This window comes from Callithrix jacchus, chromosome 6 (genome assembly GCF_049354715.1).
Source record: "Callithrix jacchus isolate 240 chromosome 6, calJac240_pri, whole genome shotgun sequence".
Lineage (NCBI taxonomy): Eukaryota > Metazoa > Chordata > Mammalia > Primates > Cebidae > Callithrix > Callithrix jacchus.
In genome coordinates this window covers 21,160,825-21,182,520 of record NC_133507.1, presented here as the reverse complement: position 1 = coordinate 21,182,520, position 21,696 = coordinate 21,160,825, and the positions used below count along the sequence as shown (strand labels likewise).

Below are 21,696 nucleotides of genomic sequence, written 5' to 3'. Positions count from 1 at the left end.
AATACATTTTGTAGCTCTCGGTGAATAAATGGCATACAAAATTTTTCCTCTCTCTTCTACACAGGGCTATCTATAAGGCAGCAGGACCAAAAACCTGGTATTTCTGATTGGCAGAGACCCATGGCATTTTAGGAGAACCAAAGGATCTCAGAGTTCCAGTCTCCTGGGTTGGGTTTGCTCCATTCTGATTCATTTCATCTAAAACTCAGCTTTCACTTGCCATGTGTCATTTATCTACCACGTACATTATGCACGGCCAGTTTTCCAGTCTAGGCCGCCTTCTTGCCAATCAACAGACCTCTAGGTCAATTGAGTACATTAACCAGCTGGTATGTGCTCAGGGAATGCAAATTAATTTTAATATTGGGGTGAGAAAATATAATCAGGGAGGTGTAGCCCTGCAGGAAAACAACACAAGTCATTCTTAAAATGACAGATACTATCTCTGTATCATCTGCTGCTCTTGGAATATCTGCGCTTGGTTTCCCTCCCTTGGTATAGAAGTGATCTTATGAGCCATCTCCTGGGTACCTTTCTATTCTCATCCTGTGCCACACTGCCCACCCCAACCATGCCACCCTCCCTCCTTTCTCTTCCTGGGACAGGCCAAACAGCGCCAGCTCCCCAGACTTTGCATATGCAGTTCCCTTTCCTGGGACACTTGCTCGATGTATTTACTTGGCTGGCCCCTATCCTCTTCAGACAGCTTTCCCAGGCCACCCTCTCTAGAGATCCATGCACCCCTGCCCTGAGATTCCATGCTTCTTCTCACTCCATGGCTCTCCCAGCTCTCTGAAGCAGCCTCATTTATGTTTGAGCTTCTTGTTTTTTGTGCACCCGCTCGCTCTCTGCTAGGATGCAGCCTTCCTGGGGACAAAACCCCCTTTTGTCTCGTTCAGTCCAGCCCAGATTCTCTGTCTAGCATGGTACCCAGGACCGAGTGGGCATCCAAGTATTATTTCCAGAATGAACGAGCTGGGGAACAGATTGGATCTGTGTGAATGGACATCAGTGACAGCATGCTCACACCCAGAAAGCACTCCGTATTTTGTTTCATTTTCTAGCAGAGACAGTAGGGGCATCACCTGTCAAGGATGTAACCATGGCAACCACAGGCTTTCACACCTTTTCTCCAAGTCTTTGTCAAGCCCCCTCTCTCCCCTCCCTCAACACTCCAGGCAGTGATCAGAACTTCCCCGAAACTCCATTCTCATTACAACCTATGCAGATTGAACCCATTTTATCTCCACTCGCAAATCAACACCACCAGCCCTTTAGTCTCCTATGCCTGCTTTGCTTTTCTCTGAGCTCCGCCCCATTTACTGATGACTTTGTGGACGGGAGGGTGGGGGGGGGGGCGGGTGCTGCTCTGGGATCACTGCCTGGGCCTCATCTCCCAAGTCTGCCTTCTCAAGCCGCCCACTGCCAGCCCCTCTTGCAGCCAGCCTCCAGGGTCCACACTGATTGGACCGTCACCAAGGGCAGGGCACACAAAGAGGGTACCCGGGCTGCTTGCCGGGACTGCCCAGTGCAGAAAAAGTGCCTCCTGCAAAGCACACTAACAGACAGAGATCACTGGGAGACAAAAAGGTGCAATAAGGCAGAATTGTTTTTTTGAACTTCTGCCCTGAAGACTATTGATTTGTTTGTAGATAGAAGACGGCCCAAAGTTGAAGCAACTGTGCAAATGTAATCAAAATGGAAGGAAAAGCAGCAGAGGAGTCAGCAGGTGAGAGATAAAACTCTTTGGGTGCTGAAGGGCTAAACCTGAGAGATCCTGGGGATGACAAAGAAGTTACAACTTTAATCATAAAGAGGTGTATTTTACCCTGTCTCTGTCAGGCAGATATTAAAGGGCTGAATGCATCTTGCCAATACCTCTTGGAGGTAAAATTTACCAACTGGAGGGTGGCAGAGAGTTATCTGTGTAAAAGGAAAATGTAAGTAAGGCTTGTGGTACCCTGGCATTTCCCGGGGAGTGGGGTGGTAATCTGGCCCTATCATTGTGATAGGGTTTTACTTCTCCATTTAAACTGGGATATTTTATGTCCTGTGAAGTACACAGAGCTTAAGGGAACAGCCTAATGAACTTTTGCATCTGTGCACACCCCTGTAACTATGGCTCAGATTGACCTTAGAATACTTCTAGCAGCCAAGGAGGCTCCCTGATGTGCCCTCCCAGTTAGCCTACCCCAAGGGTAAAAACTGTTCTGGACTCTATCACCTTAATCAACTATTCCTTTTAATTCATCTAAATATGTTCTCTTTTGAGTCTAATGTCTTTCAACTCTGTGAGATTCAACCACATTGAGACACGTATCAGAGTTCTTTCTTCCTTATTCTATGTAATAGTTTACCACAGAACATTGTATAATTTATTTACCTATTCTGTTGACGGATATTTAGGTTGTTTCAAGTTTGGGTCTATTACGCGTAAAACAGTGCTGGACATTATTACATATGCTATGTAAATGAGTGAACCTAAACATTTATTTCTTGGATAGATAATCAGAAACGGAACTGACAGATCACAGCAGAGACATATGGCTGGCTTTAATAGGCACAGCCAAAGAGTTTTCTAAAGTAGTGGCATCAATGTGCATTCCCACTGGCTGAGTAAGAGAGTTCCAGTGGCTCCGCATCCTCCCTAATGCTTGCTGCTATCAGTCTGTTGGATGTGTAGCAGCATCCCATTGTGGTTCCAATGTACATTTCTCTGATGACTCATGATGGTTAGCACCTTTGTGTATGTTTCTTGGCCATCTTGTGACATGACAGGAGATTTGAAAGGAGATCAGAAAGCATCACCTTCCCTTTCCTCTTAGCAGACAATCTGACTCCTCCTTTACAGAGAAAATGAAGTCTGTGAAGCTGTAGCTGCCCTCACCCCTGGCCATATCACCACACTCTCAGTTGCTTCCATCACCTCTTTCAGGAGGGAAGTGTCCTTCCCTCTCCTCTTTCAGGAGAACAGGTGAGCTCCTCTGTCAAGGGCTGTCCACCACATTCCCTCTCTCTTCTGCAAAGACCCAGCTGTGAACTCCTTTCCCTCCACTGAGAAACCTGCTCAAGTCTTCCCTGTCCCAGAAACCACATACTCACCACTCCCTCCCTTGACTCCAACCCACGCCACAGGCAAAGTCCCATGCTCACTGTCTATTCCTTCCCTCTTGTGGGCTGTTCTCCATACCACAGAACAGGTTCCACCACTGCCACTTCAGGGACACAGCCCTGACCCAGGCTGCAAGCTGTCCTCATCATTAAAGCCAACAGGGACATTTGGGCCTGCACCTTGCTTCACCACTCTCATTTCAGATGGCTACTTTCTTCCCAGAATTGTCTTACCCTTGACTTCCAGGACCCTCATTCTCTGCATTTCTTTTGGATGCTGCTGCTTAAATGTCTCTGCAGACTCCTCTATTTCTTCTGGTTGGGGTTTTACCTGTCTTTTTCTAACTCTACACATTTTTTCCCTACATAAATTCCACTCCAGTGTCCTTAACTACCATCCATATGCTGAGGCAACTGAACCTTCATTACGACATATAATTCAGATGATCATCCCAGAGCCCCTTCTTGAGCCCTTGGCTGAACACTGAACATCACTTAGACACGCCATGGGCATCTCACACTCAGCAGCTTCAGGTCTGAACGGGCAACTTTGCACGCATTTGATTTTTCTCCATTATTTCCAGTTTTTACAAATGGTACCACAAGCTCTCTAAGCCAGAAACCTGAGAGCCCTTGTTCACTCTTCCCTCTGTTTAATTGCTGTGTCTCTGTTGCTATTGTGTCCACTATTGATCAGTATCTCAGCTGCTGCAACAAATGTGGCTTCCTGGTCATTTGAAGGAAAGGATAATGTATTGTCACAAAACAAAAAGCAAACTAAGACATGCTGTGGGACCACATTCCTTACCCTGCCTAAGCAACACTGCTTCTTATGATTGCACACTGGTTTTCTGTAGTATGTCAACTCCTAACAGTTGGGAGTAGAAACCTGTAGGCTACGATTTAAAGAACTGTAAAGCCATGCCTGAGCTTGGGGAGAAGGAGTGTCATGATCCATTAGTTATGTCTGCTGTGGGCACAGAGAGGAGTAGAGAGTGTATGGCTTCCAAGCTCTGCATGTGTTAACCATGGGTTTCATGCTGCAAAGAATATTCTTACTTTCTTATGTGTCTGATTAAAACCTGCTAACCTTTCAAGATTTATCCTTGTTCATCATATCTCCCCAGATTTCCCAGTTCATACCCATCTATCAACTACTTGGTCTCTCAAATGCTTCCTTTGTACATTTTATATTTTCACTCTTTATTATCATGTGCTTTTAGCAATTGCTCCAGGCAGGCAAATCTTACTCTGAGAATATACTTTACATTCCTTGTGCACAGAGGCCACATATATTTTGTTGCTTTAGGCCCAGAGCAGAGTGGAGCTCTTCAGCAGGCTCAGTAAATTCTAAGGGCCTTATACACAGGACACCCTTCCTGACCCTCTCAGGAGGCCTGAGGAGCACACTCACCGAGCAGCTGGTTGGCAGAAGAGGTGGTGAGGTTAAACTGCTGTTCCAGGTATTTCCCCAAGAAGGCAGCAAAGCCAGCCACCACTGCAATCTCCATGCAGGCAGCCAGGATGATGCAGGTGAACACAGGGTTTGAGAGCAGGTGCTTGGTGACCTTCGGGATCACTGCAGGGAGAGAGGAGGCAGAGGGTCAGGCTCAAGGTCATACCCTGTGTTAACCTCTTACAGCCGCCTGCTCCTGAGGCCCCTTCTTGCCCTGCTCTTGTCCATTTCAGCAAACAGCCTCCAGAGGCACCCAGTGGCTCAGGCCAAAATCTACACCCCATAAGTCATCCATGATTGTGAAAGCTCTGGCTTCAGAACATACACTGATATGTTGCCAATTACTAGCTTCTACAAAAACAGGAGAGACTAAACCAGGACGTTTCTTACAGTTCACTAGACACGCTAAACATTTTTGTAACGCAATCAGAAGATATTTTCATCCTCTGCTAACAAAGAGTTTGGGGTTTGCTTCTCAAAAGAAAAAAATCTTGTCTCTCTCTCCGTGTGTGTGTGTGTAAAAATATAAATATCAATATATTTAAGTATATGGCAATATACCTATTGATGGATCTATATATATGTGTGTGTGTGTTAAGAAAGTATACTTAATTTTAGCAGTTTCAAGAAAGACATGAAATTCTTGTGCTCTTCAAAATATGCAGATGCCTAATTAAACCCCTTCTTGCCATCTTAATGGCCACCTCTCTGGCAAAAGTTTCTATCAGCTCCCACTTGGAGATTACCAGAGCCACCCAACTGGGGTCTTGGTATTCACTCTTGATCCAGTATAATCATTCCCTGAGTAGCAGTCAGTGAGATCAGCTCAAATCAGTTTCCTGCACGGTCAAAATCTACACACCGTGCCATGGCCCGAGGTCTACCCCTCAGTGATCTGATTACACCCCTGGCCCCTCCCCTTCCCACCCTCCGGTCCAGCCCCAGTGGCTCTTGCTATTTCTCGCCTGCACTCAGGTCCTCCCCACTCAGGTCTTTGTCATTGGGGTTCTTCCCCACACAAGAATGCACCCGGGCACAGTGGCTCATGCCTGTAATCCCAGCACTTTGGGAGGCCAAGGCGGGCGGATCACAAGGTCAAGAGATTGAGACCATCCTGGCTAACATGGTGAAACCCCGACTCTACTAAATATACAAAAATTAGTTGAGCATGGTGGCGTGCACCTGTAATCCCAGCTACTTGGGAGGCTGAAGCAGGAGAATCACTTGAATCCAGGAGATGGAGGTTGCAGTGAGTCTAAATCACGCCACTGCACTCCAGCCTAGTGACAGAAGGAGACTGTCTCCCAAAAAAAAAAAAAGCTCTACCTGCAGATCTTTGCTGAATGTATTCCCTTCTCCCTTCTCCTTAGGGGGTCTATTCTTATCACCCAGTCCACCCCAGAAGCCTCCCACTCAGTCCTGGGTGCTCAGGGCTGCTATGAGAACTGGTGATGGGCAAAAGTGCTCTGAGGTTCATGCGCCACTTTAACAATGGAGCCAGAAAGCAGGAATTTCTGAGGTCTTGTGTTTCATTCTTACTTTATTTTACTCTGTTTTTCTTAAAGCATGGAGTTTCATATGCCACGAAGACCTCCCCTTATATTGGTGCTTTTAAAATAGAAGATTCGTTTTTTAAAAATCTTTGAAAACAAGCACATTATTTGGATATTCTCAGCAAACAGAATCTGTGGCATGTGGTCTTCAGCCAAGTCTCCTAAATTATGGTATGATGTATCCCAGCAGTGTGCAAGAGAGCTCTGGGGCACCAGGACAGCCCTGTCATTTCAAAATCTGTGCCATGATTTTAACGTGTATTTACAACAAAGTTGAAATACAGCTGATGTATCTAATGTATGGTTTCACGGCTGTTATGGTGTAAGACGCTGCTAGGTTACAAAAAGTAAGGAGATGTAAAGTTATTTAAAGAGAAGTCCTACGTGCGTAATGGTTCAGGTGGGAGGCAAAATGATAGAGGTGGTGTCCCAGAGACTATAAAGTTAGAAGTCTTTGCTGCTGTGATCATAAAAGTGTGATATTGGACGTGCAGTTTACTTGTTTCCACCTATGCAAATAGATAAAACAGAGTACCCGATGAGGCAGGCACGACACCCCCCTCTAGGAAAAACTGATCAGTGCCATGGTGGCATGCAAAATAAACAGGTGGGCAGGGAGTCTCACACTGCATTCCAAGGTGATGAATTAACCAGCTGTCCTAAAGAAGAGAGCTAATTATACAGGCTCAATCTCATCTCCTAGGAGACAAAATCTCTAAACGGCCCAACTAATTAGAATGAAATAATAATAGGGGATGCATAAGTTTTTAATAATGTTAACAGATGAGCTCAATAAGTCAAGAACTGGCAGATATAAAAAAGAATTTATCATTTCTAGGAATGGTACCAAGTTTCAAGAATGAAAATCTACATAGAAGACAGGCATCTAAGGGTTCTTTGACTTTGACATAACGAAAATAACTCAGTTATACAAATGTACTGAACCAAAAGCTTGGAATTGGTAAAGCCTGAGCAACCGAATCCTATGTCATAGCCAGATGATAACCAGAATTGGTGGCCTTGGCTGTTCTGCGGTGGTTCCTTGTAAAATATCTGAAACCTTACGAAGGCAACTCTGATTAAATCCATGCACAAATTAATAAAATGCTTTTTAAAGGGTATGAATAAGATTACAAACGACAAGAAAACAACTTTAAGTCCATGCTATTAATTCACTTATAACCTCGATTTTAGGCATACTGGCCTTTATGTATGTGTTTTGTCTATTTTTACAGGGTTTCAAACATTTACAATCATCTGAATTTTTAGAAACAGCATTTGAAATAAATGTTTAGAAGTGTTTGCCTTTATAACATCTATATGTAAATCTTGAGAAATTTTCCTCTGTTAAATCCACATTATGTTTAAAGTATAGTACAAATATTTAGAGGAATGCTGACTGTGAAACATTTTAAAATGTGGATTGTTCAACAAATAGAGATGAATTCATTGGGCAGAAACAGAGGACAATGAGGTAAGCATTTATCTTCATGTACAGAATCCCCTTGGATATTAAAACTCTATCTTCATAAATCACGACTACTGAGTGAAAGCTGGTTTGCCACAGTGTGTGGCACATTGTGATGATGTAATATACTCGTGGAAAGAGACTTGTTGGTCCTGCCATGGAACAAGTTTCACAATGTAGTGAGAACAGTATGGATCAGGTCAGGTGATTACAGTGCCTCCTTGTACTGAATAGATTTGAATGTACTGGCGGTTGACATATTTTGGAAGGTAATAATGCCATTTCTCAATCACAGTGTTCTTCTGGAATAAAGATATCTAAATTCTGGAAATACTGCCAATGTCAAATAGGCAGGTTGGGAACAGTCCAGAAAAACGATCCTCTGCCATGCTTTTACTGCAGCCTTCATTTCTTCCGTTAGGGTACAGAATCTTCAGAGTCTAGGACTCCTGGAGAATAAAGGACCACAGCCATTCTTGGTCACAAATAAAACTGCTGCCGGGCTCCAGCATCTGCTGATTAGCAACTTTGCTTTTTGGCTCAGAAATGACACTGATGATGATTTCAGTTTGATCACATTATCTGTTTAGGTCCTGGTATCTCCTTGTCCTTGTTCAGAGTCATCATGATTTGTTTGGGGATGAGGAAGGCACCATTCAACAAAGGCAACTCCAGTTAATGGAATGCTTTTCTATTTCAGCAAGCAATTTCATTATTCTGGAGATAATTCCACTTGAGTGGGAAGGATTCCTTCTCAAGATAGGAATCTGCCTGTTTTTGTCTTAATATCTAATAGCTAATTTCTCCTTGAATTAGATATGAAAAATCATTAGGTATGAGAATCATTTGACTGAATCATTTGACTCAAGGAAGCCTCAGTAGGCCTTATTTGCATGAAGAACATTTTTTTTCCCCCTCTACTAAGCCAATTTGCCTCCAGAAATGATAGTTGCCTCTTGTGTTTGCTGTTTCCTTCCTGGTCCTTCCTCCTATCCTCAGTTTTATTGCAATGACTTGTAGCACCCTCAAAAGATGATTGCTTTTCAAAGGTTCAGCCTACCTTCCAAACCCCAGTTTGAGGAGGAGTATTAGTTAGCTTGATCCTAGGGCCAACCCTGTGTTTCAAGCTTTTTCATTCAAATAGATTGTTAAGCCTATAGAATTCTGACTCTTTAAGGAGGCAGCAGCTAATGGGGCAGCCCAAACAAACAGACACTGGTGAACCAAGGCCACACCAGGCCACTGAATATCTACAGACTCTCTTAGCTATGTACCCCCTACCTACTGATTTAGCCTCAGAACTTGAGAGCTGGAGGTGAGAGGTAGGCTGGCTTGAATTATGCACCCTCACCAGCTGGAGAAACCTTTTCAACTCTCATTAGGAGCCTGGCACTGTCACCAGCAAGATGATACAAAATTGAAAACAGCGGCAGGAGAGTGGTCTCTAGGGAAAACAGGTTTTCTCCTGCTAGTCTTCAAATGAGATTCTTGTAGGATTAAGGTTTCTTGGAAACGTATGGGTCCTTCAGGACGAAGAAAGGCAGATTTTGAGGAGTCATGAAAACTAACATCAGCAGAGTATTTCCTCTATGCCAAATGCCATTCTAAATGCTTACATATCTATCTGCTCACCCGACGCTCACAACAAACCTGTGATCTTGGGACTATGAAATTCCCCATTTATAGATGAAAAAAACAGAGGAGGATAGAGGTCCCATGGTTAGAGCAGCACAGCGGAAACGGAAACTCTGGTACATGCTGCCACAGCAGGTGCTTGTAACCAGCACGCTATTCTGGTCTGGCTTCTGAGCTGCTCTTGGTTTGAATATTAAGCATGCAGGCTACTCCTGATAGTCAAAGGTGCAGCTTAATTCTAAGAAATAATGACAGTAATAGCAATAATAATAATAAATTTCCACCTAGGTTGGGGAAAATGGACAGATCTGGCATGGATCTGGGACTTAGTCCTTTTTTTTTCTTGAAGGAAAAGTACTAGGAAAGAGAGGGAGGAATATTAATAAAAGGAAGAAAGAATTGTAGAGCTGAAAGAGTAGGCTTGTACTGTAGGAAAAGTTTTGCTGAATTAGGTTGTATAAAATGATGGCTAAGAACCTGGTCTAAGGGGTCAGCTAATGGGGATTTGAATTCTGGCTTCAAGGCTTAGTAGATGTGGGAGTGACTCCATCCTACATACGGCTATAAAGATGAAATGAGACCCAAGTGTGTAATGCCTGTGGCCCAGTGTCTTCAGCACACCGGTATGAGCTCAGTAAGAATCATAACATAAAAGTGATCCATGCTCAAGTCAGGGAAGGAACCCTCAGGCTCCTTGTCACGTGTATTGTTCCTCCCCGCCGTGAGGATACGAAGCCTGCTGTGGATGTGTCTGTGTGTGCTGCTTGGTGAACTATCAGAGAAGGGAAAGAGCATGGGGGCCGGGGGGACAGCCACAGCCATGGAGAAGTTGGGCTGGGCTAAGTTCCTGGGCCATCTCTGGGATCAATAAGAGCTCCTGCCTCCAGAGGGCCAGATCAGGAAGCAATGGACTTGCCCATGGCCTTGGTTTCCACATCCAATTCCCAGGAATTGAAGTTGCCCCAGGCGGCTCAGTGTACCTGCTGGACTCTCGGTGTATTTCTGCTTTTAATCTCTACTGAGGTTGGCCTTGACTTTCTTTCCCTTTAACAACGCTGCTGTCACACAGTTCTGTCATGGCTCCCAAGAAGGGGAGATGAAGCTAACGCATGCAACTGCTCAGTAATTACAATGAGAGCCAGTGGTTTTGGGTTCCCGGTGTTTGATGGAACACTGTGCTAAGGGTTTACATTGAATTCTCCCAACCATCACAACAGCAGGTCATGTTAACATTCATTCTAGACACGAGAAAACCAAGGTTTCTTTGAGAGGCTGTAAATTCCACCTTGCCCAAGAATGCAGAGCTGAGAGGTGAGGGAGGGTGGATTCGAACTAAGGTCAGCCTGAGCTCACAAGTCCACATTCTGAACATTCAGCTATTTTGTGGGGCCCTGAATCTATAAAAGTTGTTTTTCTGAATGTGGAGCTGCCATCACATGAGACCGACAGGCAGAAGAGGACAGAGAGGTAGGGAGAGCTTAGATGAGATAAATGATAGTCTTCAAATCATAACTTAAAAAAAGGGGGGAGAGGAAGAAATATCAAAGATGTAGTAGAAAAGAACTGTGATGGACGTACAGGTGTGAATCCAGGGTAGAGTGACTCCTAGGACAGTGTCATGGAATAGCATGAAAGTTCAGCAGCCACCAGACTGGGTGCTGATGCGCCCCATGCAGGCCTAAGCCCCCCAATGGATGCCCTTGCCTTAGTTCTCCTCCTCTCCTGAGCCAGAAGCCACCTGGGAGCAAGGATGGAGCAGCTCTGTCATTAGATGTGGGTGCCATGCCCAGTAAGAGCAGATGCTTAACAAACTCCAAGTGGATTAGAGTCTAATAAATAAATTAAAAAATGATTGAACGAATCGCAAAGCCTTGAAGGGTAACTGTTATAGCCTCTTCAGAAACATTAACTGAGGCAAGAGAAACAAACTTATGATCAAACCATTAGTGACATTCCACAGGGTCACTGTCTGGGTGGAGGCAGGTCTAGACCCTCGCGGCTACAGTCAGGGTGAATGATTCCTTGCCTACAGGTTCAGAAATCCAGAATGTCAATCTCTTCTTCATTTACACTGTCAATTCTGGAGCTGTCTAAAGCATTCCCTTGAGTAGGGGTAGAGGAAAGCCCAGGTGGGAGAGGAGGCCTGCAGTGTCTGGGAGTCTTCTAGAAGCAAGTGTGTGCCACACACTGGCCCCAAGTGGGGCAGCCTCCACTTGCCGTTTCATTGCTGTGGATGAACCTGCCTCTTAACCTCTGCCTCAGGCTATCGAGGAGCCCAGGGAAGCGCTTCCTAGCACCTTCTCACTGCAGGTTTGAGAGAAACAGCTGCCAGGGTGACCATCCTCTGGAGGTTAAGAGGCAGAGGCTAGTGCTCCCTGTGCACGGAAAAGCTTGTGGCTTGAATGAACAAGAAATGATCGGCACCAGAAATGAGCGTTTAGAATGAAATCCCAATGTTAGCTTGGTGGGGGCTGGCTGGGACAATCCCCATCAATCCTATTGATTCCTTTAAGATCACCAACTCTTCATAACCCCACCAAGGCGGTCCAAGAGAAAAAGAGTCACATGGCTGCCCATTAGCCAGTTTAAAGCATGAAGCAAGTGTCTGCAGAGGCGCACTTAGCTTCCTGCAAGCTGCAGCTCCAAATTGGTGTCACCTCAGTCATTTCCATCCTTTCGGAGTGTGAAGTCGGAAAAGCTCAGGTGCCGCTCAGGATGGCAGGGATGAAACAAGGAGCCTGGGAGGCAGCAACGTCTTATTCAAACCCACCATTGTGTCTTTCCAGGTCAGAGGCAGCAGAGAGAAAAGGACTAAGGGATAGTCTTTTGTAAGCAAACAGGCACTTTCGCTACTGCACGTGAACCCCTAAGAACCCTCTCTGAGAGGGGTGGCCCACCTCCGTGGCAGCACGGCTGACTGCATTTGACATTCATGAAAACTCCAACAATGGGAGCATCCACCCTGGAAAGTCCGGAAAGAGAAATAGTGACATTCACAAAAGAAACAGTGGGGGTGAAATTGATATAAAGGATCATCTTTAAGCCTAAGTTCCTGTTATCATTTCCTCAAGTGTTGGGTTTACAGCAGGCCTTCCAGAGCCTTCATGTGCTAATACAGCACTTAAGAATCTCTATGAGGGTCACATAGTCTACAGTATCTCAAGCCTATTTGGTGAGTGAGTCCCCTGGCATTAATGTCCCCTGCCTATATAAATGCAGGAGGACCAGCTCTCATCTGTTGGCCCCCAGAAGAGGCCACTCAAAGAACCCCATGGCTTCTGGCATTCATTTGCAATTGGGAGTTTACACAGAATCATCTACGGGGCTTTGAAAATATCCAGATGCATGGACCCCTTCTCTACCCACAGAATCAGAATTCCTGGGCTGTGGCCCACACATAGGGCAGTTCAATAAACCTCACAGGTGAGGCTGAAGCAAGGGTGCCTCAGATAAAGTCCAGACACCGCAGAAAGGTAATGCTAAGGCTTTCAAGAACTCATTCATCATTTGCCAAAGCCTCCATGAGCAGCTTCAGATACCAGGAACTGCTGGTGTGGGAGCGGCCCCCAGCCTGCTTCTAGCGTGAGCTTTTCTAGAAGCAGACGTCTAGCTCCCAACTGTGTTTCGGGTGTTCCTGTCCATGTGTCTCTGCTCATACCCGGGCCCCCTCCCAAAGCTCCTCTCTCTCCATCCCTGGGGATCCTGCTCATCCAGATTGGGGTGAAATGCTACTATCTCAATCTAGCGTCTCTAAGTCCCTTTTCTCTGGTCCTCAGTTTATCCCTTTGAACCTCCTGTGAGCCTTTCCCCTTCCTTTTATTCTGGAAGCATTAGACAAGTGGCTACAGAATTAATGTGAATAAAATAGTTCCGAGTCACCTATGTGAGATGAATAAGGAGTGAAACAAAGTCAGCTTTCCTTGGAGCTGACCTTCTCAGAGCCTTTAATATGCAATCAACATATGAATCTCAGAGAGGGTCAAATAACACACAGGTTCCCAAAGTTATGTGGCCATGTAATCATTCCCCACCCTTCTGTTATCGATTTGTTTTTCCCTGAGCATCTCAAGGGACCCTCATTGGGAAATGCTGCCTTCTAATTATTTCCTTCATTCTTTCATTCAGCACACTCCAGGAATATCAACAAAGTGCCCGGCATCATGCCAGGCACCCTCATACGGTTTGTCTCAGTAGCTTTGCTGAAGTAACCTGAGAAGTGCAGCTGTAGCTTATCTAGGGACCTATCCCTCCAGTGCTATCCCCAGCAGGTCCCCTATCAATCAACATTGCTGAACTTAAGCCAGTGACCAGTCTGGTCTGTAAGGACCTACAAAAACAACTCCTGTGACATGGCAGAATGTAAACCACAGCCTGGCACAAGATTCCAATGTTTGGGGTGGTGGCAGAGAGTCTCCTTCACCATGCAACCAGGAAAGAGAAACCTGAATGGAAACCCACACACAGGAAGAGCATGGTCTGAAGACACAGTGCATGATAAACAACACTCAGCCGGTCAGCCGGCAGAACGAGGATTCTCAGATCACCAGGCTCCTCACGATAACATTATGCTGAAAGGCATAGGGTCTTAATTAAGAAAAATGTGGCAGAAACTGACTGTTAGATGGTAATGGATGGGGGAGGCCAAGACGCAGAAGCCAGAGGCATGAGCTGCGTCCTGTGGCCAGGCAAACCTGTGGCTGTTGCTGAAAGGTGGGAAGCAACTGAGGTGGGGCGGGGGTGAATGTGCGCCCTGCCCAAGATGTAAAGCACCTGCCAGAAGATGGGCAAGTGCCAACAGGAAGCCTGAAGTCCCCAGGGCAAGTCAGCTCTGGCACCAGGGCCGGCACATCCTCTACCATTCAGCAGCTGGGGTGCCAGGAGCAGACCTTCTCCAACACAGGTAGTCACATGTGGGCTGGCGGTGGCACTCAGGACCCCTGAAGCTCTTGCCCAATATACGTCCATGGATTGGTCACACACAGGCAAAAATCCTGAGGAAATAGGGGGCAGGGGAGCTTTAGGGAAAGCAGCAATCCATTTACTCCCTCCCCATATCAAATAGCAGGCAATGAGCACCTGCTGTGCACCAGAACATGAGCAAAAACAACAGTAGTCCCTGCTTTCATGAAGCTCACAGTGTAAGGGAATAAAGGAAAATCACGATGTGCCTTGGAAGGGGCACCACCAGGAGGTCAGGAAGATGCTCCTAAGACATGATCCATGAGGGCCAGGCGCGGTGGCTCACGCCTATAATCCCAGCACTTTGGGAGGCTGAGGCGGGTGGATGACAAGGTCAAGAGATCAAGACCAGCCCGGCCAATGTGGTGAAACCCCCACCTCTACTAAAAAATACAAAAATTAGCTGGGCCTGGTGGTGTGCACCTGCAGTTCCAGCTACTCAGGAGGCGGAGGCAGGAGAATCACTTGAAACCTGGGAGGTGAAGGTTACAGTGAGCCGAGATCGTGCCACTGCATTCCAGCCTGGTGACGGAATGAGACTCCATCTTTAAAAAAAAAAAAAAAAAAAAAGAAGAAGAAGAAATAGAAATGACACATAAACTGTTGTCTGAAGATGAAATCAGAATTCCAGCGGAGGGAACAAATGCAGAGTCCTAGGAGGAAGGGAACCTGTGAAATCAGGAGAACTAAAAAGAGGCCAGTAAGGCAGGCGTGGAGGGAACAGGGCATGACTGGCGTGAGCAAGGGCTGGAGGGACTCAGAGACCATGGAAGGACTTTGCCTCCATCCCTTAAAGCAAGAGGCAGCAACTTGATCAGATGTGTTCTGAAAAGATCACAGCGTGGACAACAGCCTGGAGGCCCTGGGGCATGCTGGGGTGTGGAGTGTTACCTTGTTTGTGTTAACAAGGAGTCTCAGATCACCAGAGATCAAGAGCAGGCTGGAGAGAGATTTGGGTGGTAAAATCTGCGGAACTCCAAGATCACAGCATTGTTGGAGGGGAGGGGAGATCAAGGACCCAGGTGGATCCCAGTTCCTCAAAAGGTGAACCTTCCCTCGAGCTTGGGCTCTGCATGGCCTCTCTTGGAGGGTGAGCAAGCTGAGTAGAAGAAGTGTAAGTTTCTCAGACACAGGAAGGGCTTTGTTACATGGGTCCCAGGCTGATTCCCTTTCTCCTCTTTCACCAGTATGAACAATTTATGAACGCTTACAGCAAACAGTGAAAAGAGCACAGGATTTGGAGTCTGGAGACGGAGGTCCTGCTCAGCCATGAGAATCTGGGTAACTGGTTTAACATCACTCACCCCTCCCTGTCTCCCCTACTGCCTGCCAGCTCTGATGTCCTGATCCCCGTTCAGTAGCATAGAGGTTAGTAACATAACCACCACATCGGCCACCTGTGGGGAGGTCCATGCAAGAGCTCTGGAAGTCATAACTCATCTCTTAGATTTGGGTGGTTTGAAAGACTCTGAGCCTGAGGCCCCAGCCCTGCCCACTCAGCCGGCACCTGATGGCACCTGCTGTCTTTTCTGGGACAGGAAGAGACCACTTGGCAGTCAGCATGAAGCGCTCAGAGACAAGAGTGCTCAGCTTTTGATTGCCCTGCTCTTTCAGCGATCAAAGGCAGGACTCTCCCTTTGGATTTTAAACCTCTGGTGTGGTTACACTCATCCCAGCTAGAAAACCTGGCAGAGGGTCAGGACAGGCCAATGCTTGCAGGGAGCTGGTTCTTCCCTTCCTTTTAGGCTGCAGTGCTGTCTGGAAGAGCCATCATTTTAGGGCACATGTGTGCTGTTGCAGCTAGCAGCAGAGTTTCAATACACTCTGTTAAGAAGTCAGTCAGCATCTGCTGATGCCACTTACTCTTTAAGAGAGTGTCCATTTACTGTCAGAAGGGGCAGCATAATGCCATGGTTAAAAAGACAGACACGGGCCGGGCGCGGTGGCTCAAGCCTGTAATCCCAGCACTTTGGGAGGCCGAGGCGGGTGGATCACGAGATCAACAGATCGAGACCATCCTGGTCAACATGGTGAAACCCTGTCTCTACTAAAAATACAAAAAATTAGCTGGGCATGGTGGCGCGTGCCTGTAATCCCAGCTACTCAGGAGGCTGAGGCAGGAGAATCGCCTGAACCCAGGAGGTGGAGGTTGCAGTGAGCCGAGATCGCGCCATTGCACTCCAGCCTGGGTAACAAGAGCGAAATTCCGTCGCAAAAAAAAAAAAAAAAAGACAGACACTAGAGCCTGTGCCTGGGGTTCAAAGGCCTTTCCTTCCCATCTACAAGCCTCACTTTCCTTATCGTAAATGGTGCCAATGCCTCCTAAGGCTACAGGGATGAAATATGACAGTGCATAAAAAACAATCATTACCTGCTATTTGCACGTGTCCACGTGTATACATACATGACTCTGGCAAGAAAGTATTCACTTATTATTTCATTCAACCAGTATCACCTACATGCTACGCACTGTTCCATGCATTGGAAAGGAACAGATGAACTATAGCTTAGTCCCTGGAAAATGCACAACCTTTGGGCAGGTACAGACAAGCAGCAAGACTGCCATGGTAATGCGTTCACAGGTGCTTTGTAAGGATTCTGTGGAACTCAGAGGAATGAGGCTAACTTAGCACTGGGGACATGGGGGCTTGTACATAGAGGGGCTTTGGGAGACTTCCTGGGGAGGTGAAAACAGAGTCCAGCTCAGAAGTAAACTGAAGGAGGAAGGGCATTCCAGGGAGAAACAGCAGCAAACAAGAGACTGTCTTCCAGGGACTGTAAAGAGCAGGAGGGAGGAGGCAGATAGACATGTAGCTGCAGAAGAGACCCTGGCCGTATCCATCAAAGCCCCTCAGGGCAAGAGACGCTGGAGACAACTTACAATGAGCACAAAACTGTGGATGTGAGATTTAACACACTATCTGAGGATGATTCTATGCATTTGTCTATTACAGTCCCTGAATGTCTTCTCTCCAGGTGTAGCCTCTCACAAGCAGTTCTGCAAACTCTGAGCATTTGCTAGATTCAGCACACTGGGTGCAGTCTTGCCCACACACGGCTTTGTGTAAAAAACAGGTCATCCAAATTGCAAGGTCAGGGAGGAGCAGGGCCAGAGCCAGATCTTAGAGGAGAAGTTACAAGGTGGCACAGCCAAGAAGTAAACATGTGCCTTGGCTCAGCAAGCCCCCACCCCAGGGAGATACTAGAGTATAACAACCTTCTGCTCATCTGCTTTCTGCACAGTAAGATGATCATGGGGTGGCTGCTTTGAGATGGGGACTTCCAGGGTATCCCGGAGCAAGCCTCTGGGCTCTCCATCTCTCAGCTTTGGATAAGGGTTGCAAACCCAATTGATGGCCCACTGTTGGAAGCAGGCCTTTGAAGCCTGCTCTTTTTAGGGGAGTGCCCTGAAAATCAAACCAGAAACCCAAACCCACTATCAGGGTACACAGATTCATGGCCAAAGAAGAACCCCATTTTCCAAGCTCAGACAAAATGGATGAGAAATTGCAACATACAGGGTCGAGGGGCAATGTCAATTCTATGTACACATGTGAGGCTGTTCAGCTTGTTGGTGCCCACAAATGTATAGCACGCAGCAGGTATAGCACACCGCGTTGGCAGCACGGGCTTCCCAGCATGCAAACTGGATGAAGGGTGTTGGAATGCCAGGCAGCCCTGCATGGTGCTTGGTGGCAAAGCTCGTACGGCAAAAGCAAGTGTCTCACATGGAGAAATCAATCATGTAAACGACAGTGGCCCCACTTCATGCCCTGGCATGTGAAAAATTCGTTTGCTAGCATAATAGCTCATTTCACTGTATTTTGGCTCTCAAGGAGTCTTGTAGAAGCAATTTCTTCCTTTAAGTCCATTATGGACCAACTGCCTCTGGGAATTGTTAATTCTAAATTAAAATCATTAACCATCAGAAGTGAAGCCTGTGTGTATACAGATCACAATCTGTAATCAATGAGGCCCCGCAGGTCCCAGACTCGTCTACCTGACTGTGTGCTGGTCAGCTCAGCAGCAGCTCACGCAGTGCCTGCTTACCTTGTCACTGACCTTGCCTTTTGCACCCTAGCAGAATATAAGTCCCAGAATATAAACCGCGTTAGTCAAGGCTATGCTCAGCACCTAGTAGGGTGTCTGTAGCTACCAATGGAATAAAACCAATGAGTTAATGAGCGACGGAATCATTACCTAAGAACCTGGAAGCCATGGCAGCTCTCAAGACTCAGCTCAGCTCTGCCTCTGACCCTTCCCTCACCCGCGACGCATGGCCCAGGAGTGGTGGGCTTCTCTCTGCCTCTTTGCTGCATCTCTGTAACCACCTGGACTGCTTGTTCTCAGAACACTGGGCTGCCTTTGCTGACGTGGAGGCCTGGTCCTGTGTGGGATGGTGAGCTCTCTGATGGCACCATTATATCTTTTTTACCTTTTTATACCCAGAGATGAAAGATAAGTGATTACTGGTGCAGCTCTTACGATCAGAGCCCTAAAGAAACAGGGTCATCATCCTGAGATAGGGAGCAACCTGGAAATGCTGGAGTCACCCAGGGCCAGAGTGTCCTTTGAAAGCCTGACTCTCACACCTGCCCAATTCATTCCTGGGGGTCTGGTTACCGGGATGCTTTCTGTGGATGGCTGTTCTATTAGGGGAGTAGCAGGCATCACCCTCCTGCTACTCGGGGAGTACGGGGGGGTGGTGGTGCTGCTGCAGGCACCCTCCTTGCCGGGGGGCTGCTGGAACTGAGCCTATTTTATTAAGCCCATGTGCATGCCGGAGGGGGCATTCCAAGCAAGCCAAGGTAACCATAGAGGACACCAACTGGCTGACCTTCTCATCTACCAATGCATTCTGGAACTTCAATGTTATGGACAATTCCAAATACTGTACATTTGTCTATTACAGTGCAGCATTGGTAGAAACCATTGTGGAACTAACATAACATTAGGATATTAAATTTGTCTCTTTTCGGAAATAGCACAAGTTCTTCAGATTCCTCATGGACTAACGGGCACGATTCACAATCTTCTGTAGCAGAGCTTCCATTCTCGAGGCAGCAATGTCAGTGAGGAACTGTGTTATTACAGTTTTACACTGGTGGAAATGAAGCAGGGCAGAGTGAATGATCGCAGGGCTTGTGAGGAACAGAACAGGGGGCTGAGGACAGCGCAGACCAAGCTTCTCTCCACGAATCTCTAGCATCTCCAAAGAAGGCGCACATTGTTACACAGAAGCTTAGTAAACAGACTTTCACCGCTAGGAAATGTCTAAATTGAGCATGGGAAGGCTGCATCTGCCACCACTGGAGGCTGGCCCAGCTGAGTGCCTGATTCTTGCACAGAGAGGACTCACTATCCCCCTTCTGCATCCCAGCTTCCCCTGGAAGTAGTGCCTGACCTTACTCCTACCTGCGTGAGCCCGCTCCTTTCTAAAATCCAGCAGGAACTTCAGGGGACCTGAACAAGGAGTCGTGTGCGTTAAGGAACCCCACGCATGCCTCGCCTGAGAGCCACTGAGCAGCTCCTGAGACTGCCAGGCTGCGTTCGGCTCCCCGTCATTCTCGTCTTTAAAGGATTTTGTGCCAAAGACGGAAACAACTTAGGGTGGGTTCTCATTCTTGTTCTGCATCACTGTGCTTCACCATTTTGTCAGAAAAGTCGCACAGTTTTTTCTTTAAAAAAGGATAGCAAGAGCTTTGCTGCATTCTAACGTGTGACTGTGTTATTAAGACTGAGTTAATATTTCTTTCTGCAGGAAAACGTCTTTCATCTTTAGTAGAGGCAACCGAAGGACAAAATGAATCTAAAATGTACTTTGGCCGGGCACTGTGGCTCATGCCTGCAATCCCAGCACTTTGGGAGGCCAAGACAGGTGGATCATGAGGTCCGGAGATCGAGACCATCCTGGCCAACATGGTGAAACCCCGTATCTATTAAAATAAAAAAAAACTTAGCTGGGTGTGGTGGCTACGCCTGTCATCCCAGCTACTCGGGAGGCTGAGGCAGGAGAATTGCTTGAACCCACGGACTATCAAGAGATGGAGGCTGCAGTGAGCTGAGATCACGCCACGGCACTCCAGCCTGGGCGACACAGTAAGATCTCGTCTCAAAAAAAAAAAAAAAAAATGTACTTTGGAGGTGGCTTTTGTTATTTTGGGATGGAGTCTTGCTCTGTCACCCAGGCTGAAGTGCAGTGGCACAATCTCAGCTCACTATAACCTCTATCTCCTCTTCAAGCCATTCTCCTGCCTCAGTCTTTCCAGTAGCTGGGATTACAGGAACCTGCCATCATGCCTGGCTAATTGTGGTATTTTTAGTAGAGATGGGTTTCACCACATTGATTAGGCTGTTCTCAAACTCCTGACCTCAAGTGATCCGCCTGCCTTGGCTTCCCAAAGTGCCGGAATCACATGCATGAGCCACGGCACCTGGTGGGAGGTGGCTTTTTAAAGAATGCTGATACCAGGCAAAGGAAGCCAACTTCAAAAGTCCTTTTTTTGCTTCCGGGTGCTTATAAGTGGCCTGAGAGAGTTCAAAAGGGCTCCACAGGATATTCTGCCTCCTTCTAAAGACATTTATGTTTATTAAATGCCAGGTCCTATATTAACCACTGGGTCTCTTTAACAAATGGTAGCTACTGTATTTTTGTTTTTATTAAGCAAGTCAGGTTATTTACGTCTCAGGAATGAGTTAAGTGCCCAGCTGGTAGAGGCCAGTCACGCAAGCCAGTATTATTCTGCCTCCACCAAGTCGCCAGGCACTCCAGTTCTGAGTGCTACCCCTTCACTCATCACCCCCATCCCGATCCCCACACTGTTTTGAGCAGCGGCAGATGAGGCCACTTTACCTCTCAGCTGTTGGAAGCAGGAGGCACTGCTGTCTGGCTCCAAGGGGTGCCTCAGGACCCCATTGCTGGGCTTGGGCCTCTCGTATTCTCTTTCGGGGAGCATGGCCTGCTGGCTCTCCATGGCGGGGTCTGAATGCGGGGGCAGGGACTGTGGAAACCCGAACATCAAGAGGGAAGAGAAGAAGAGTAAGGCACCGCAGAGCAGAAAGCCGCCCCACCAGGCTCCGATCCAGCGGGGGTCGTCCGGGGTGATGTCCAGGTTACCTGCAAACAGAAAGCGCACAGTTTAGTGGGAGAACGGGAGGCGGGGCCACTGGGGATTTTGCTGAGAATCAGAGTCAGCTGAACAGAGAAGGCAAGGGCTCTAGAAGTGACTTAGTGTCGGGAAGACGGGCTGCCAGGCTACGCAGCAGAGTGCTCCACACCAGCCCTTCTGTTTCCCGCAGAGCTGAAGACCGATCACATTCCCTCCTTAATTTTCTTGTCTGCCCTGTGTTTGTATCAGTCTAAACAAAAACAGCGAGAAGCCAGACATTCTCCGAATTTAGGCGAAACTGACTGGCTTGGCGGAGCTGCCAAGGTGTACTCGCAGAAACACAAGGAGCTGTTTGTTGTTCGGGGGTAAGATTCTTCACCAGGTATATTCACTCCTGGCTTCCAA

General features: G+C 47.1%; 1 protein-coding gene across 9 annotated transcripts in view; it reads right to left on the bottom strand.

Annotated features, from left to right (window-relative positions):
• Positions 1–21,696, bottom strand: part of SLCO3A1 (solute carrier organic anion transporter family member 3A1) — an 829,245-nt gene that overhangs the window by 46,172 nt on the left and 761,377 nt on the right. For all 9 annotated transcript variants that reach the window (XM_078326842.1, XM_078326843.1, XM_078326840.1 and 6 more), the window contains 2 exons: positions 21,036–21,299; positions 4,526–4,690 (listed from right to left, as the gene is read on the bottom strand). In XM_078326842.1, the coding sequence (XP_078182968.1) occupies positions 4,526–4,690; positions 21,036–21,299 (429 nt within the window). The remainder of the gene's footprint in view (positions 1–4,525; positions 4,691–21,035; positions 21,300–21,696) is intronic.